This window comes from Chiloscyllium punctatum, chromosome 10 (assembly GCF_047496795.1).
Source record: "Chiloscyllium punctatum isolate Juve2018m chromosome 10, sChiPun1.3, whole genome shotgun sequence".
Lineage (NCBI taxonomy): Eukaryota > Metazoa > Chordata > Chondrichthyes > Orectolobiformes > Hemiscylliidae > Chiloscyllium > Chiloscyllium punctatum.
Window position 1 is genome coordinate 66830687 of NC_092748.1, and position 20709 is coordinate 66851395.

General features: G+C 40.6%; 1 protein-coding gene across 1 annotated transcript in view; it reads right to left on the reverse strand.

The window, feature by feature from the left end:
• Positions 1-20709, reverse strand: part of LOC140481796 (TGF-beta receptor type-1-like) — a 78310-nt gene that overhangs the window by 12937 nt on the left and 44664 nt on the right. The window contains exons 4-6 of the mRNA XM_072578323.1: positions 12541-12771; positions 9661-9828; positions 2600-2756 (exon numbers count right to left, since the gene is read on the reverse strand). Of these exons, the coding sequence (XP_072434424.1) occupies positions 2600-2756; positions 9661-9828; positions 12541-12771 (556 nt within the window). The remainder of the gene's footprint in view (positions 1-2599; positions 2757-9660; positions 9829-12540; positions 12772-20709) is intronic.

A 20709-nucleotide genomic window follows, 5' to 3' on the forward strand; every position in this document is an offset into this window, starting at 1 on the left:
CACAATGCCCTTAGGGAGGAAACCCCACAACAGTGAAGGAATGGTGATATATTTTCAAGTCAGGATGATGAGTGACTTGGAAGGTGCTGGCTACAGATCTTTGGTGAATTTATGCAATGCATCTTGTAGGTAGCATACACTGCCGCTACTAAGCATCATTGCTGGAGGGAGTAGATACTTGTGGATGTGACCCCAATCAATTGAGCTACTTTATACTCGACAAATTGCATGACGTTGAATGAGTCCTGGGAATATTCCTTTATGGGCTAAAGATGGCAGCTGCATCTTGTTTCTTCTGTAGCTGTGCTTTCTGTACTAGCCAGCAGTTTTGTCTTCTGCAGCTGTTTCTGTACTGTCTGTTAAACTGTATAAGAGACAGAGTTTCATTCCAAGAGCTAGACTTCACTTCAGACCAAGATCGTGAACGGTGCCAGGAACAACATTTGCTGCCAGACCAGCCAACAGTCGAGGAGTCCCCGACAGCCAGAAGGGCATGAGGCTTACTGTTTCTTCCTGCTCCTTTTCATTCCTTTTATTTACTTAATAAACGTTCCTTACTATTTTCATAGTTTATTATTACACAATAAATGTTCATATTAAAGCAAATTGCTATTGTTGAGTCTTTTTTAAACTACATTTAACCAAATCTGAAAAGAACCACTTGGATACACCTTCCAATCTCGCTACCTTAATCATCTCAAAGCAAAAAGGCATCAAGCATGGGAACATCACCATTTTCAAGTTCCTCTCCAAGTTGTGCACAATCGTGACAAAGAACTATCATCACCATTGCTTCACTATCACTCAGTCTAAATTCTAGAACTGCCTTCCTAACAGTATTGTGGGTGTCTCTATGCCCAAAAGACTGCAATAGTTCAGGGGTAGTTCACCACCACCTTCTGCAAGGCAATTAGAGGTGACCTAGCTAATGATAGACACATCCCATTAATGAATTTAAACATACTTCACTATTCACGGTGCAGAGTGTGGCAGCAGAGGCATGGAGTGGGGGAGGGCAGTGGCCCGGTGCCAATCATGATGGTAGCCAACAGTCAGAACACATGAAGGCTGGTCTCCTGCAGAAAGCCCTTGGAAAGAAACTCTGGTGTTTGTCCTTTTAACTTTGTTTCTTGCTTTTCTGACCTATGTACGTAATTATTTTTCTTCATTTCTCTGTTCGAAAACTAATGATTGTACCTAGGTAGTCTGTACCTAAGATTGAGCCATGTTTTTGTGGCATTGACACACTGTAACTAATCTTAAACTGAAAAAGCTGTACCTAGGTATCGTTGTGGCAGAGGTGGGTACTGCAAATGCTGGAGATTGGAGTCAAGATGAGAGTACTGCTGGAAAAGCGCAGCAGGTCACGCAGCATCCGAGGAGCAGATGTACCTGCTGTACTTTTCCAGCACCACTCTAATCTTGACACTAGGTACTTTTGGACCTAAGATGGTGGTGTCATCGGCAACTTACCGTATATACTCATGTAAAAGTCAAACTTTTCAGACTATTTTTAAAGGTTCAATTTATAGGCTCAACTATTACACTGACACTGATACCTATTTTGAGGGGCTGAAATTCACCTTGCAGTTCGAAATACCATATTATTAGGAGAAGTCAATTTGATCACTCAACTAATCCCAGTTAAAGAAGAAAAACACAATGAATTAGGGTAAAGATAATGGATTGAAGTAAGAGAAACAAGAATGAATTACTAGGAGTAAATTTTATTTGCACATACCGGTACGAAAATTTAACGTGTCAAAGATTCATTGAAATCCTGCAAAATCACACTGTTCAACATCATTATGGCCTGGTATAATGGCACACTTAAAATGAAACATTTATTAAATTCTGAACGTGTCAGCATCTTGAACTTTCCCGCCAAATTCTTCCCTTTCCCTCCCATTTACTGAGGTAATGAACCTCAGCAATATTAACAAATTTATCAAAGAATTAAAGATATATATAGCTAATATATATAACTTTTATTCAGATATAATGGCACAATTCAAATGATTACTTTTTTAATGATATTAATTTTTGGATATATAGTGAACAAAGTGCAACAAGTACCGATAGACTTAGTATCGGTCTGAATGAATGAATAAATCAAAACGTGCTGCAGTAAATCAAGTGGGCTAAGTAGAGTTATAAATGAATGAATGAGTGAATGAATCGAGAAGCAATATAGTAAACAAAAAACAATGAGTAGAGTTACTGGTATGAATGAATTAATGCGAGTTTGTTTAGATGGGTCGATGGGAACATGCAGTTTTCTTTGTAAGAAGTTTATAATGTGATATAGTAAGGTCGACGTTTACACAAGATATATGGAAAATACAAGATTCTTTGGCCAAAAATAAAGGGTCAACTTTTACATGAGATCGAGTTTTACATGAGTATATATGGTATAAACTTTTCACTGTGCCCATTGAGTACATGTGGCAATAAAGCTAATTCGATTCAATTCAATAATTGCAATATAGTACCTTCAATGCATGCAAGTAATGGAGCATCTTTAATCGGAAGATTTACAAAGCAAATCCCATTAACAAAAACAAATTTGAAAATTGTACAGAATAATATTAAACAATACCTCTTGGTTCCCACTCTACGACTAGGTGATGTGTTGATGTTATCTGTTGCTTTATCATGTCGTTTTGCCAAACCAAAATCAGCAATGACACATGTTCCATTATTTCTTACAAGAATATTTTTTGATTTGAGGTCACAGTGTGCAATAGCAGGTTTACCTGTTTGATGAATTGTGATTAATTAATACGAAGGAAGCTACATCAAACTCCAGAAAGTAGTATGTTGAACGTTTTGAGCCAATCTTTTTGTAAAATGATGAGCAGTGCACATCTAAATTTACAATATTTAATAATGGTGGGAAAAGTTCCCTGCCTTCAGCATATATTGGAACATTAGTGTACAAAGTTTTAAGGTAATAGTGTTGCTGCAGCATTACATTTCTTTTGTTTGGTGAGCCTTATGTTTATTAAAGAAAGGCATGACACTGCAAAAAATAAGACACACCTTTCGATTTCTTTCAAATACTCATAAAATTTGTGTTTACACAAAACAGATAATAAGGGACAGGATGTACATGTATTTGGAAAGGCAAGGACTGATTAGGGATAGTCAACATGGCTTTGTGCATGGGAAATCATCACAAACTTGATTGAGGTTTTGAAGAAGTAACAAAGAGGATTGATGAGGGCAGAGCAGAAGATGTGATCTATATGGACTTCAGTAAGATGTTCGACAAGGTTCCTCATGGGAGACTGATTAACAAGGTTAGATTTCATGGAATACAGGGAGAACTAGCCATTTGGATACAGAACTGGCTCAAATGTAGAAGACAGAGGGTGGTGGTGGAGGGTTGTTTTTCAGACTGGAGGCCTGTGACCAGTGGAGTGCCACAAGGATCGGTGCTGGGTCCTCTACTTTTTGTCATTTACATAAATGATTTGGATGCAAGCATAAGAGGTACAGTTAGTAAGTTTGCAGATGACACCAAAATTGCAGGGGCAGTAGACAGCAAAGAGGGTTACCTCAGATTACAACAGGATCTGGACCAGATGGGCCAATGGGCTGAGAAGTGGCAGATGGAGGTTAATTCAGATAAATGCGAGGTGCTGCATTTTGGGAAAGCAAATCTTAGCAGGACTTATACTCTTAATAGTAAGGTCCTAGGGAGTGTTGCTGAACAAAGAGACCTTGGAGTGCAGGTTCATAGCTCCTTGAAAGTGGTGTCACAGGTAGATAGGATAGTGAAGAAGGCGTTTGGTATGCTTTCCTTTATTGGTCAGAGTATTGAGTACAGGAGTTGGGAGGTCATGTTGTGACTGTACAGGACATTGGTTAGGCCACTGTTGGAATATTGCGTGCAATTGTGGTCTCCTTCCTATCGGAAAGATGTTGTGAAACTTGAAAGGTTTCAGAAAAGGTTTACAAGGATGTTGCCAGGGATGGAGGATCTGAGCTATAGGGAGAGGCTGAACAGGCTGTGGCTGTTTTCCCTGGAGCGCGGAGGCTGAGGGGTGACCTTATAGAGGTTTACAAAATTATGAGAAGCATGGATAGGATAAATAGACAAAGTCTTTTCCCTGGGGTCGGGGAGTCCAGAACTAGATGGCATAGGTTTAGGGTGAGAGGGGAAAGATATAAAAGAGACCTAAGGGGCAACTTTTTCACGCAGAGGGTGGTATATGTATGGAATGAGCTGCCAGAGGAAGTGGCGGAGTTGGTACAATTGCAATATTTAAGAGGCATTTGGATGGGTATATGAATAGGAAGGGTTTGGAGGGATAGGGACCGGGTGCTGGCAGGTGGGACTAGATTGGGTTGGGATATCTGATCAGCATGGAATGGGTTGGACTGAAGGGTCTGTTTCCATGCTATACATCTCTATGACTCTATGACCTCCATCACTGTACCCCAACCTCCTTCGAGCAATGCGAGATAGAAGTGTGAAATGTTTACACTTCTCACATCTTTTTTAACTTCCTTGAAGGAAAATGACAATTTAATTTTAAAATTATTTATTGTTGTGTTCTTTAGTATGTTATTGATCAGACTATTTACATTTTCCCATTGAATTCTTGTTACCAGGACACTTTGATTCCATCACCATGGACTAGTTTCAGAATGAGTCCTAATGAAGGAGATTTTGCGAACTTGGTCTTAAACATGACGTCATCCTGATGACCAACTAAATACTAACCTGTCCGTTCTCTCAGATTAATATTTAGGATTGAAAGTATAACGTTTAAATTTCATAGGTAGTTCTTCTAAAACTTAACGGTTGTGCTCTTGTGCGACCCCATGCTGTATAAAAATCGTGCAATAAAAATAGCACTTAAAGTGTTGGCGATGCAACATAGCCAACACACATTTTAAATGTTCACACTTTAGAAACAGCATTCCCTATTCATCAATCACGTTATTGTCAATTCGCATTGACGAAATGCTTATTATTAGCAGAACTACTTCATTTTTAGTCAAGGAAAACCCACTGTCATTTTGGAACATGCTATGAGTTCCAAAGTGGCAGTTAAATCAAGGAGTAGAAAAAAGAAAAATAAAAGGTTATTTGGTATTAAAAAGTTAAAATAAATGAATCAGTGTAAAAAATGTTAAATTATAATAAATGAGTACAGAAGGAAGTTATTCAGTTGTCAAATCTGTGCTAGCTCTCTGCAAAAGTAAATCAGCTAGTCCTGCACATCCTTTCCTCCATAGCTTCGCAAATATTATTCCTTCAGGTATTCATTCAATATCCTTTTGAAAGCCATGTCTGAATTTGCATTCACTATCCTCACAGACAGTATATTCCAGATCAAAACCATATCCATTAGAATTATTTGAGGATACAACAATTAGCATAGATAAACATGATCCAGTGCATTTCCAAAAGGCATTCCATTAGACGGCAGATGAAAAGATGAAAACAGAAGAGTTCATGATTTAGGCAGTAAACCTTTGTTACTATTTTGTGGGATGGGAACATAACAGGAAAGATCACCATTCGTTGTTCACCTCCAGTTGCTCTTGAGAAAGTGATGGTCAGCTATTTCCTTGAACCAATGCACTCAAGTAGTGTCAGTACATCAAAAATGCTGAGGGGAAGGAAGTTCCAGGATTTTGACCCAGTGACAGTGAATGAATGACAATATAGTTCCAAGAGTCGATAGTTAATGAAATGAAGGGAAACTGCAAATAACTGAGATCACAGATTTAAAAAGGGCTCCTAAAATGACCTTTGTGAATTGCTGCAGTGCATCTTATAGATAGTAGACACTGCTGCTACAATGCCCCGTTGTGGAGGTAATGAATATTAAGTGATAGATGGGGATGCGCTGAAGGGCATCGTCGACCACGTAGGAAGGGAAATTGTGATCTTGGAAGAAGGAAGCCATCTGGGATTTCCTAATGTGAAACTGGCTATCCTGTAGTACAGCTGCGGAGGAGGCAGAGGAATTGGAAATAAGGGATGGTGTCTTACAGGAGATAGTGTGGGAGGATATGTAGTCTAGATAGCTGTGGGAGTCAGTGGCTTGTAGTAGATGTCTGTGGTTAGTCAGTCACCAGAGATGGAGATGGAGAAGTCCAGGAAGGGGAGGGAGGTGTCCGAGATGGTCCAGGTTAAGTTGAGATCGGGATGAAAGGTGTTAGTGAACTTGATGAACTGTTCAACTTCTTCGTGGGAGCACGAGCTAGCATCGATACAGTCATCAATGTCATGGAGGAACAGATGGGGTGTGATGCCGGTGTAACTGTGGAAGATGGACTGTTCCACATACCAGATAAAGAGGCAGACATAGCTGGGTCCATGTGGGTGCCCATGGCTGCCCCTTTGGTTTGGAGGATGTGGGAGGTTTAGAAGGAGAAGTTGTTGAGGGTGAGGACCAGTTCAGCCAGGTGGATGTCGGTGGAAGGGTACTGGTTGGGATGGCGTGAGAGGAAGAAATGGGCTTAGAGGCCTTCGTTGCAGTGGATAAATGTATACAAGGACTTGATGTCCATGGTGAAGTTGAGGCATTGGAGTTGGGGAAACAAATATTTTAGAGGAGATGAAGGGTGTGGGTGGTGTACTGAATGTAGGTGGGTTACACTGGCACTACACCCCACCTGTTCCTCCATTACATTGATGACTGTATTGACGCCAATTCGTGCTCCCACGATGAGCTTGAACAGATAATCAAGTTCACTAACACCTTTCACCCCGACCTCAAATTCACCTCCGGCAATCGACTAACCATGGATATCTACAAGCCCACTGACTCCCACAGCTACCTGGACTACACCTCCTCCCACCCTACCTCCTGTAAAAACACCATCCCTTATCCCCAATTCCTCCACCTCTACCGCATCTGTTCCCAGGATGACCAATTCCAGCTTAGAAAATCCCAGATGGTCTCCTTCCAAGATCGCAATTTCCTTTCCCACGTGGTTGACAATGCCCTCAGTGCATCTCCTCCACTTCCTGCACCTCTGCCCTTGAACCCCACCCCTCCCAAAGCAACAAGGGCAGAAACCCCTGGTCCTGATCTTCCATCCCACAAACCTCCGCTTATATCGCATCATTCTCCGCCACTTCCACTACCTACAATCAGACCTCACCACCAGATATTATTTTCCCTCCCTATCCCTATCAGAGTTCTGGAGAGACCATTCCCTTCATGACTCCCTTGTCAGATCCACGTTCCCACATTAGCCAACACCTCACTCCCAGCAACTTTCCTAGCCACCACAGTAAGTGCAAAACCTGCACCCACACCACTCCCCACACCTCCATCCAAGGCCCCAAAGGATCCTTCCACATCTGACAGAAATTTACTTGTACCTCCAACAATGTCATCTACTACATCGGTTGCACCCAATGTAGTCTCCTCTACATTGGGGACACAGAATGCCTACTTGCGGATCGATTCAAAGAACATCTCTGGGACACCTGCACCAACCAACCCCATTGCCCCGTGGCTGAAGAGTTCAACTCCCCTTCCCACTCCACCAAGGAGATGCAGGCCCTGGGCCTCCACCATCGCCAAACCCTTACCACCTGACGCCTGGAGGAAGAACACCTCATGTTCTGTCTTGGGATACTGCAACCACATGGGATCAATGTGGAGTTCACCAATTTCCTCATTTCCCCTCCCTCCACATTATCCAACTCAGCACCGCCCTCCTGACCTGTCCATCACCTTTCTCACCTGTCCGCTCCACCCTCCTCTCTGACCTCTCACCTTCGCCCTCACCTTCATTTACCTATCACATTCTCAGCTACCTTTCCCCAAGCCCCACCTCCTCCCATTTATCTCTCAGCCCCCCGGTCCACAAGCCTCATTCCTGATGAAGGGCTTATCCCCAAAAAGTTGATTCTCCTGCTCCTTGGATGCTGCCTGACCTGCTGTGCTTTTTCCAACACCATACTCTTGACTCTGATCTCTAGCATCTGCCGTCCTCACTTTCTCCTAATCAAAGACAGAAGTTGTTTATGAGGACCCTGAAACTGATGGCTGGCCCATGGATAACATTAAGGTGAGCTTTTATTCTAATTTAGATAAATAATTCAACATTTGTATAGCAGCTACAATGAAATCTTTATAGAATCATAAAGTCTTGTCAATAATCCATTCAGATCCACACCAAGAAAATGGTTTCAAATAATACTTTAGGGAATCTCAATAGACAGTAAAGAGAAAACTTGAAGGGTAATATCATGCCAGGATACTTGGATAGTTTGCCGAGACATTACCCTGATTTCGGATATAGAGGGACCCTCCTCTGAGGTGAAGTTAAGTAGGTTGGGTCTGTGCTCACTGCAGTTTAGAAGAATGAAAGGCAACCTTAGTAAAATGTACAAAATGCGTAGGTGACTTGGCAACATAGATGCGAAAAGGTTGCTTTCCCACGTGGAACAGTCTAAGACCAGACAGTATGATCACAGAATAAGTGATTGCACATTTAAGACAGAGATTAGGAGGAATTTCTTCTGAGTAGTGAATTTGTGGAATTCATTACTGAAGAAGGCTGTCAAGGATGGATCATGAAGTACATGATTTTTAATTAGTAAAGGAAACAAGGATTATGGAGAAAAGGCAGGAAAGTTGAGGATAATCAAATCAGCCATCATTGCCGAATTGCCTACATTTGCTCCTACATCTTGATTTTATTGACTAATAATTTTTTAATGCAATTTTATTGCTAATTTCACACGTACAATATGTAGGATGATTCAGGGGATGGAACTGTAGGAAGGCAGCACTGTTGTTTCCACACCCGTAGGAAGGGAGAAGCAAGCTGTTAATCAAAACCCATGAAATTCTGTACAATGCACAAAATAATAGTAATTCCTATATTTTGTGCTTATCATGGCAATTACAGAATTTATGACATACAGAGACCATTATATCTGGGCACCTGTTGACAAATCTTTAAAACCTCTAGTCATCAGTATTGTGTACAGGCTTTAGGAATCTGAAGCAATCTTGCAATGATGTCACAAAGCTGCTCCTCACTATTAATAATTACCTAAAGAGAGAAACTCCCAGATAGGACATGCCAATGTTAGAAAACATACAGAGAAGCATATGGTGAAGATCAACCAGCATTAAGTGGCAGAGTTTATGGAATAGTCTTTCTATAATTCAACAAAGATTGGGTATTTCTCTGAATATCATGTATTGAATGTTTTGTCTTGGTATGTAATGTAACAAACAATGTTAAGAAGAAGCCCAAGCCTGAAGTTCTTGATCTCACCTTCCCTTCAGACAGTCTGGTTTCAACCCAAACTCATTGATGTGGGCATACAACACACAATAAAATAACCCGTTAAGTTAATTTGAAGTTTGGATCCATCATTGTTTTGCTCCATGTCAAGCATTTAATTTCAGAAAAAAGACCACAATGCATTTCTCTCTTTCTCAGTTTGTAAATTTCAACACATCCAACAATTTCAGAAAAGAAATGCAAGTACAGGTAGAAGTATTCCTGTTCAGATTTTGGCATAATCCTAATTCAATCGATTTAACCAAAATAATGATACTGAAAATGTTACTTAGTAAAGTTTAGTAATGGCTTTAGAGGTATGATAAACTATAATCATTCTTCCAAGCATCTGATTAATTTGAAAACAAAACTAGTTTTTACCTTGTGTGCCAATCATCTCCATATGAAGATGTGCTAGTCCACTCACAATAGAGATGGCAAACTTCATCATACCATCAATAGTCACAATGTACCTGTTTAGGTAGTCAAACAGTGAACCATTCTCATGGTACTCTAACACAAGCCAAAGCTGAGTCCACGTGCCAGTATCTGACAAAAAAAGGAACGTTTAATCAATATTATAATAATATTATAATTATTAAGACATAAAATTTAACTTAAGAACTCACCAGTTTAGAAACTGTCATGTACATTTTTTCTTAAATGTTCTTATCAGTTACATTCATAACTATTCAACATTTAAGTCACAGAGGCATTTTTTCAAATGTTCAGTCAAATTCTTATTTAGCTATTATTTTCAGGGCCATCAAAATACACCCACAACTGCATAACAATTAACCTGCAGAGAATAACCCTAATTTCAAGCATGGTAAATCAATAACAATGTCTGTTGAGATACAACATAGGTTTTTGAAAATAGTAAAAGTAGAAGGAATAATATTAATTGTTTTAGTTCCTAAAATTGTAATCAATTTCTAATAGTGAACCAGTTTGGTTATAGTATTCAAATCGCCTTTGTTCCTACACAGTTTTTGATTACTGTACAGAATCAATGTAATGATGCAAAGGAACAGATCTTATACAAGTTTGATTTCCTTCAGCTTGTGTTTCTAATCAACTCCAAACCTTAACTGTCACGTAGTTGATTAAAAACTTGGCCCACCTTACCATTTTACTGTGAATTTCAAAGTCTGCATAAATGCATATGTAGCATCACAAGAAATCACTACTAACACATGAAGGAAAATGCAGGTGAGCCACTTCTTGCAGAACACATACAAACCTACAGAAAAACTATTCATTACAATAAAGTATCTGTTACAAGACAAAAGTTGGACAAAGATCAATTGTGGATTTCAACAAGAGTCACAAGCTCCATGATACCACTGTTCATTTGTTTTTATGATCCTAGCTTCGTATTAAAACACTGAAGAATGTTTACAGCGAAGTAATCAAAGTAATAGCACACATGGTCAAAGATAGGTGATAAGACACTTAAACTAATAAGACCCACTGATTTGGAAATGTTTTTAAGGGGTTTCAAGGTCTTTGACCAAGAAGCAAGGAGGCTTGTTTGGTAAAAAACACAAAAAGGATTACTCAAGGTAAATAAACAAGAATTGGTTCTACAGGGAATATTATTGTTAGTATTTGTCAGAGCTGTTGTACCATGAAGAATCAAGCACAGAAGCATGATGGACTGAATTTTCCAAGACGTGGTAATGTCTTGCCACTCCATCACTTCCCTTTTATGAAACAAGGGATATCCACGTTTCTGACATGAGATTCTCAAGCCTCCTTAAGAACTAAGAGAAAGTGAGGACTGCAGATGCTGGAGATCAGAGACAAAACTTGTGGTGCTGGAAAAGCACAGCAGGTCAGGCATCATCCGAGGAGCAGGAGAATCAATGTTTTGGGCATAAGCCCTTTATCAGGAATGTGGGGGGCCCAAAAGGGTTGAGCGTTAAATAAGAGGGGAGTGGGGCTGCAGGAAGGTAGCCTGGAAGGTGATAGGTAGATGAAGGTGGGGGGGGGGGGTTGATGGTGATAGGTCGGAGTGGAGAGTGGAGCGAATAGGTGGGAAGGAAGATGGACAGGTTCAGGAGGGCAGTGCTAAGTTGGAGTGTTGGATCTGGGATAAGATGGGGGGAGGAAAGATGAGGAAACTGGTGAAATTGATATTGATGCCATGTGATTGGAGGGTTGCTGTACTTCCATTCTGACAGTATTTTCACAGTGTAGAAATGCCACAGGAAGGAATACCATATCCCCTTTTCAAGCAGTGAGCTACCATATTCTGGAAATTAAATCACAGACTGAGGTGGTACTGGTCCTGGGGATGAGCAAGGCAGAGGCAGATGTAGATTGGATCTGGAATGGAGAAAGAAGAAGGGCTGGAGAAGTGGAGAATAGGTTGAGAACCTGACATCAGCTCCTGAGAAGTAAAGGGGAGGGTCAGATCCAGACTGGAAGAAGGATGGGTTCAATTCCTTAGGGATCAGGTACAGAGCAAGGGTAAAGGTGGGTCTGCTACATGGAGGGAGGATGGGGGTAAGTAATATGTGGACTTAGTTGAACAGTTCACAGGAGTTAGGCTGGTGTTTAATAATCTAGCGTTTCCTAACTATTAATTCCATCAGAAGTTCCAAATTCTCCAATTTGAATGGAAGCGTTCATAATTTCAAGTGCAGTGAGTTCTTCTGTGACGCAAACGGTTGCAATTTTGTGCAAACCCATGTTATGGAAAAATCACACTTTAGAAAAAATGCTTAAAGTGTTGGCACTGTAATCATGTTACAGCCAACACATGTTTTAAAACTTCGCACCGTACAAACAGTGTCCCCAATTTGTCAACCACATTACAGCAAATTCACTTTGACGAAACATGCATTATAACTGAACGACTTGTATAGAAGGACTGCCCTGTGGATCTTTGATTTCCCAGGCAATTACTTCAGAATCTACTAGGATGGGATTTCTGCAGGGATCCCATGTGTACTCTCCCATCTGTGTTGAAATAATAATTACCTGGCCATCAGAAATTCTGGCCGGTCAGGAGACTCCTGCTCCTCGGATGCTGCCTGACTGGCTGCGCTTTTCCAGCAACACACTCTTCGACTCTGATCTCCGGCATCTGCAGTCCCCACTTTCTCCCATCAGAAAATGTAGGCCAATTAGTTTTGTAACAGGCATTATGCAATCTTTATCCTTGATTGCATGCAATTGGTATAAGAAATTCTTAAACAGACTAATTCATGTATTATTTACTTGAGTAGGCATTTCCTTTTACACTTGAGTTACCTTTAGTGTCAGCAGCAATGAAACCCAGGATATTTTCATGATGTAGCATCCCAGTTTGATAGATTTCTACTTCTCTGAACCAGGACCACTCTTTACATGAGGAGAAAATTTTTACTGCTACATCATCTCCATGCCACTTTCCATGCCAGACTTCAACAAACTGTCCTTTGTCCACAATTTCATGAAGAACAATTGTTCTGGCAACAGTCCTTTGGATAAGAAGTGGTAAGCCTGTCAATAAAGTATTACAGACTAAGATTAGAAACTTGGTTCAGTTTTGATATTCATGAAAGGCTGCACAAAAATACTGTTTTTAGATTCTGAGGAGGAAAATTTTCAGCATTCTTGATATATTTGATTGTTTTTAAAAACCACATTTGTTGCATGAACAATAATCATTCTGAAAAATGCTTCAAGCACGTAAGGCAGAAAATACTGAAAACGTACAAAAAAGACAGGTTTAAGTTGCTACAGAAATCCTTTAGAGAGTTACAAAAAAGCACAATAGCACCATACAAAACAGAAACTACAGGTAAATTTCAAAAATGACATGCATTATTACACAATAAGATCACTATGAAATGCAGAACTTTGATAATGTTATAAATTTTTAATTAAATAGCTAGTGAAGGGTAAAATGCTGATGATAAAAAAAAATTTCGGCAAACCAATCAAAAGGCTTCAAACTAATTAAAGGTGAATCAGATAGCTTCAAAATGGAAAGGGAAAAGAGTGAATTTGAAATGATTATTTTTTTCATAAATGTTCTCCATCAAGGTTTGAAGTTTCAGTAGAGTTTGCCATTCTTCTTCTTGCACAAATCTCACTGTTTTCAGCTTACTCTATCCATAGTTTCTACTCTAATGACTAAATTTTCTAAAAAAAAACCTTAGTAGGTTTTTTTATCGTTTATTGAGGTCACTTAGTTTCTTTAACTATTCAATTATGACTAGACAGCTTCAATTTTAAAACTGTCACCTTCATTTTCAAATCCCTTCAAGGCCTTGCACTCTCACTATCTTTGTTAGCTCCTCTAGCTCTATTACTATTAGGAATATCTGCACTCATTGAATTCTAGCATCTTAATTTTAATTGCTCCATCTGGAATTTGGTCCCCAAAGTTTTTTTCCTTCTTTTAATTTGCCAATCACATACAAGCAAGCAATTCCAAACATGAGATTTTATTTGCAGCCAGCAAAAGCAAATATAAACAAAATGAATAGGTGATAGTAGTTCACCGACATAATGCAAAACAATTGCTGGCATCATGACCAAAGACTACTTAACATTCCATGATTGTCTGCCATACCCAGTTCATATTCACTGGAAACGGGAGTCAATCAGGTCCTGTATGGTTTATAGCGCTTGATGCTCTGTCATGCACAATGAGAGTTTTCTCCTCCCAATGTCCTCATCCTCCTCCCTTGAAAATGTTTCCCTCTTCCATAGTTCCTTAACAACTATCATATTGTCTCGTTGTCTGCTTAGTTTGTGCAGAGCACAGCATGCCAGGGTGATGCAGTATGTTTGGTATGGACTATACTGGACTATACATCCCCACTACCTCGCCCCCACAGAACCATTGAAGCAGTGGAATCCCATCTTCAGGAGCCTAGCTATCTCCTCTTCACTACGGGCCCAGTTGCATCACGTGCAGCTGAGTAACCAACCTGCTGCATCAAAAAAGGGAGTGTCTACTACACTCCAACCTCCTTCCCATCACAGAGCTACACCAATTATTCAACTTTTCACGGATTCTACACAATTCAACTACATTATTTACGCAATAGTTGATGAGCTAATGTTTCCTCCTCACAATGCCATTAGATGTTTCACAATTGTTGGAATGCCAATAGGCTAGCATTTGCCTCTTTTTAAATAATTGCCTCTAACATCTGCATCATTGATTTGCAAGCATCAATGGCATGTGCAAATGGTCTTTGAACAGTATTTGAACCCTGAGAATGGTTACTCCACATGGATTGCAAATGGGTGAAGAAACAATTGGAAATTAAATGTAGCTGTTGTTTACAAATGCTTGTTTGGTGTATTTGCCCATTCAATGACCTGGCATCTAGCAAACATGGATTCCTCATCTTTTCCCATCAAATTGACATAACTTTGCCCACCCAGGGTGTTTTTCTAGCCATTTTCCAGTTGCACTTTGCATCTACAGAATGAAAAGTGATGGAAGGATTGCAAATCACAGTGGACACTTTCAACACTGGCTCAATATTTTGTTCCCTGTTATTTTGCATTCTGAGAGGGTCTCCATTTCATCCTAAGCACCACATGTTTAAGTACGGCAGCATTCAGCACCTGCTTCTTTTTCAGCTTTAGTATTGGTAGTCTGAGTTAGTGGTTTTAACAGCGAATCAGTTCACTGGGCTGCTACCAAAGAAGATCTATTTGTCACCTTCTGATTTTCTAGATTCCCAAAAAAGGCTTCAGGTGACCAGGACCAGAGGGTTTTCAATTTGCAGTGCTGTGGTTAGCCTCCCAACCTCTATTGGTGAAGCCTTCTGGCCAGAGACCCCATGGTGAGGGAATGTGCCATGCACCTTGTACTCATGCTGCTCAGTCTCCCTGATCTCAGCAGGAGTTTTGGAGACCAGTGAGTATTACCTTCAAGCCCACCAGGTAATTTCCAAGGAATAGGTCTATCTCATGCACAGGCATACTAGGGACGACTCCCACGACTAGCCCCAAAAAACGCCTTACTCCAAATGCGTCAGTAACTTGGATTAACACTGGACTGACCACTTTAGCTGCCATACCAACCTTTTGACAATTATAAAGAAACATTTTGGATCTGCTTCATTCAAACATTGGGATTAAATGAGCAATCTGCATTGCCTTAGCTTTCAAGTCTGAGCCAGTGGTGTCCTCAGGGACACAGTAGGATTCCAACCCTTCAGCACAGATTCTTTTACCTTAAACTCCCTTTCCTTTTGTGTCCTGAAGTTCTGTCTGTTTTCTCCATGTCCTTTCCTCTCTCTGTCCCTTTCCTTTCCTTCTCTCTGCCTCGGAGTTCTAATTCGTCATCCACAATTTCCACCTATAAACCAGTGCCTACCCTTTTTTGAAATGTTGGGTCTCCTGGCCTTCAAGCAAAATTCTAATCCCAAATACCTTGTGAAATCTTTTTATCTTTTAAATCCTCATGAGCAACTTCCCCTATTTCTCCCAGGAAAAAACATTGGCAGCAAGTGAGGGTATTTCTGTATATTTTTAATACAGATTACAGAAAGCCATTTTGCAGTTTTTTTTTTAAATGGTTTCAAAGAGACAATGCACTTTCTACTCAAACATTCATATGTTTTGTCTGTGGGTACAATAAGAAATAAGCCCTCAGTTTGTTATGATCAATCCTCAGGGGACGTTTACAAATTTTGTTTGATTCCAGATAGGAAACCCCCTCAAATGGTTATGCTCCTGAGTCAGGAGAGATGAACAAGCCTCTCTTCTTTCAGTACCCTCTCCCTTGGTTAGTCACAATGATGTTAATGAGATGATGAGGCAAGCTCCACCCAATAATATATAAAAGAGCTGTTCCTGGTGTTGGCCACCCAGGTTCGATTCCTGCCTTAGGCCATATCTGTGTGGAGTTTACACCTTCTCCCCATGTCTGCATGGGTTTCCTCCGGGTGCTCCAGTTTCCCACCACAATCCAAAGATGTGCAGGTCAGGTGAATTGGCCATGCTAAATTGCCTGTAGTGTTAGGTGCATTAGTCAGGGGTAAACATCAGGCAGGGGAATGGGTCTGGGTGGGGTACTCTTCAGAGGGTCAGTGCGAATTTGTTGAGCCCAAGAGCTTGTTTCCATACTGTAGGGAATCTAATCTAATCTAAATTTCTGACCACCACTATCAAGATATGGTGTACAATGCCATGACTCTGTAGGCAGAACAGAGCAGTACTGCAGGTCAGAATCGTATACATGGCCTCCCCATTACCATTGTGTGTATATATATCATGTTAACTTCAAATAAAAGGCCCTAATGTTGGCCATGCTATGGACACTTTGTCCAGTTTACATATAAAAAACACTTTGTCCAAGTGCTCTTGTCACTGAGGCAGACAAAGAGACACGGAATTCAGTTTGTAATTCAACTCAACTTTATAAATAAAATATTCCTCATTATAAATACCATGTGAGCACTTCTGAAACTCCCACAATATTTACTCTATCAAGCTCTATTGTCTGAGAAAGAATATTGCATGCAATGGTCCATGTGTTTGAGCTGAGCCATTGGAATCTCCTTCCTCTCCAACATAGGGCTGATCCTCTTGCATGAGGATGAGTCTCGGAGATCAGTGTGAATCTTCGCTCCAGACCTTCCGGATTATTCTGTGTACCTTGGCCAATGGAGTCATGAACAAGGTTCAAAGCATCCAATGAGGTTGTGTCAATAACCTTTGCTGTTGCCAGGGAGGTGTAAAGTGTGCTGGCTGGAAGTCAGGGTGCTGGTAAGTCTGATCGATACTCCTCCAATACACAACCATCAGCTGGTTGTAATTGGTTCCCCGAACATTTATGACCCCTTTGATCTTGGCTTCATTATTGTCTGTAACCAATAGCTGCTGCTGTTTAACTTAGTTTGGATAATTTTCTGTCAGGCTCAATTTCTGCAGCTGTGGGTCAATTCAGAAGTCCAATTTTGGGCCTGTGCTCACTTGACCAGACTAGGAGGAGCTAATCTGTGTTCTAGTTCAGTTTCTGTTAAGCACCAAGCCTATGTAGCCAGCAGCAATAAATATCTGCTCTTCCATTTTCCTTGATTGCTTACAAAGGACTCTTGCGCAACTCAGATACAATGTAACTAGCTATTATGGCCTGTGTGGTGAACCGACTCAGTTTGTAAAGTCTGAGCCTTTCTTCTTAGAAATAGAATAGAGTCCCTACAGTGTGAAAACAGGCCATTTGGGACAACAAGTTCACACCGATCCTCCAAAGAATATCCCATCCAGACTCATTCTCCTACCCTATTACTCTACATTTCCCCAGCCTACACATCCCTGAACACGATGGGCAATTTAGCATGGCCAACCTACCTAACCTGCACATCTTTGGACTGTGGGAGGAAACGGGAGCACCCAGAGGAAACCCACATTTTCTTTGTTATAGATGTTGTGTTAGCATCTTTCCTAACTTGGTATCAGTAACTTAAATTAATACCAAAAAAAGGATTGGTGACAGCAAACCTATCCAACGCATTTCTGATGCTTCTGAGGGATACAAACCCAACAGATTCCATGTTGGCAGAACTAGTATCCCATAACATACCGATTGTTCTGCACTAGTTCAAACACCTATCAAGGTCTCAATTCACTCAGCTGTACCAGGCCACATGCTTGGTTTAAATGCAGGTGTGGCCTCAAAAATCATTAAATTCTCTTTAGCACAAAAATGACTGACTGACCAGAGTTCTCCAAAAATCAGAATAGAACAGGGATCACCTCTATGCGATGTCATAGAAATATTTAAAAATATCTAACACAGTGGCTCAGTGGTTAGCACTGCTGCCTCACAGCGCCAGAGACCTGGGTTTAATTCCCACCTCAGGCAACTGTCTGTGTGGAGTTTGCACATTCTCCCTGTGTCTGTGTGGATTTCCTCTGGATGTTCTGGTTTCCTTCCACAGTCCAAAAATGTGCAGGTTAGGTGAATTGGCCATGCTAAATTGCCCATAGTGTTAGGTGAAGGGGTAAATGTAGGGGAATGGGTCTGGGTGAGTTGCTCTTCGGAGGGTCAGTGTGGACTTGTTGGGCCAAAGGGCCTGTTTCCACACTGTAAGTAATCTAAACCTTGATTGGTGTCATTTTGATTTTTCTTTTTTATTCATTTACAGCATATAGATGTTAGGTAAAAACAATGACTGTAGATGTTGGAAACCAGAGTCTAGATTAGAGTGGTGCTGGAAAAGCACAGCAGTTCAGGCAGCATCCAAGGAGCAGGAAAATCGACGTTTCGGGCAAAAGCCCTTCATCAGGAATACAACATGTAGATGTTGCTGGCTGGGCCATCATTCATTACCCATGCCATATCAACCAGAGGGCAGTTAAAAGTCAACCATGTTGCTGTGGTTCTGGAGTTACATGTAAGAACAGATAAACAAAACAACTTTCCTTCACTCAAGGGCATTATTGAACCAGATGAGTTTTCCCTAACGATTGACTCTTAATTCCAAGGTTTTGTTCTTAATTGAATTCAAATTCCACCATCTGTCATGGCAAGATTCGAACGTTGGTCCTAGGATATTATCTAGATTGTTGAATTAATAGTTTAACAATAATACCACAAGGCTAACGACTCCCACCCTCTACGCCACCACACAGTAGCATAAAAACATGAGTAAAGCAGGTAGTTATGTTGTCTCAAGAAGCTTGCACTGGTTATATATTTCAACATGTGGATTGCTATAAATGATTTTTCTTTTCAGTGTTTGTTTTTCTATGATGTCATCGTACAGCAGTTTGAAGTGGTGTCCAGAAATCTGGGGTGAATTTTACATGTTAGGGGCATGGGTGTCAACGGTTTAGTGGCCTTGCCCTAGAACATAAAAGTCAGAGGCAGGTATTCCTGCACATTGCTGTTTTCCACTTCAACTATTTAATAGGCATTTCGAGCATTCATTGGTTTGAGTTGAGCCTTTTATTCACTTTGTAGAGTAAAGTTCCACCTCCAACAACTGTTGGAATGTCAAGGGACTAGCTGTAGCTCTCTTTTCCCTGAAGTGCTCCTGGAAGTATTACTCCAAGTATGGTCAATGACAAGCACCATTGTACTCTGGACTTACAGACAGGCTTGGGATGAGGGCTCTTGCTGGGTCAGGTAAGCAAGATCCACAAACGTATGGAGGTGCATGAACATTCACAGGATGGTGGGCTGGCAGGAGGTGAGGGGAGTGGGGAGGTGGGAATTGAAGGGCAGGGAAGCACTGAGGGAAAAATATCTTGTCAGGGAGTTCTTGACGAAGTATACCCCACTGTCTCCGCAACCCAGCCTCAATGTCATCAGTTTCCACCTAGCTGTCTAATTACTTGCTACCAGACTACCTTACTGTGGGAAGAATTCTACCTAAGACAGGAGAAGGCCCTTAAGTGCCTACTGATTGGCCACTTAAAGGACCTCAGTTGGCCAATGTATGAATGGATCCCTGATTTCTCCCCCACCTGTAGGTATCGTGGTGTTACCAGGCCCCCTGTTGTATGACACTCCCACATCCTCTCTCTGCCATCACTTCCTCTGGGGAATCTAAAATTTGAGCTTGAATTCAAATGATGTGCAAATTATTAATGATCTGTTTTCTTACTTCTATTACAATTTAACTTTTCCCTCAATATAATTCATCTGTCCCTTGTGTTAGCCATGGGCTGCAGGAGAGAGGGGGAGTGAGAGAGAGAGATGCAGAAAAATACTGAAATCGCTGACACATAGGAAGGAGTGGCTTATGAACTAAAAAATACCTGAGTCCAGGTATTGGCCTGAGCTAACTGAAACTGGTCTGTACTAATGAAGTTATCCTGAAAGCAATGTAAGAACGAAGTTATATTGTTATGAAGATGCGGGTGTACCTTAAGAGAGTTAAAAACAGCAAAACTACCAGACACAGCGCCAAGTGTTCTCAATAAGGTAACAATGTAACAGTTGGTCAAACAACTCAATTAGCTCTTGGCTTGGAGACAAAAACAAATTCGAATTCAGTCAAACAGTTTAAATTATACCCCAAAAAATAACCAAACTCCAATCCAGTTTGAATTTAGTACATTGACAATCTTAAAAGCCAATGACACAATCCAATGCTCTGGGTGTATAAGACTGAGGAAAATTGAACAGTTGAGAGGAGAACTCCAAGCCCCAGCATGTAAAAGACTGCCCGAAAAATAGCTCTCTTAAAAGGTACCATTTTGATCATTAACCTGTGAAACAGAATTCCTAAGAAGAAGAAAAGACGACACAGGAAGATCCAAATAGAAGAACAGAAAGCTGCCTGGTTTTGAGACAAGTTTTATTTTGTAAATCTTAATTGGGAGTTTTATCGGACTAGTATCATAGAAGGGAAGGTAACAGATAAGTTAGAATAAGGATTTATAAATAGTTGTTAGTTAACTATCCTCTGTTATACTTAAGAAATAAAGTTGTTAATTGTTACTTTAAATATTCCT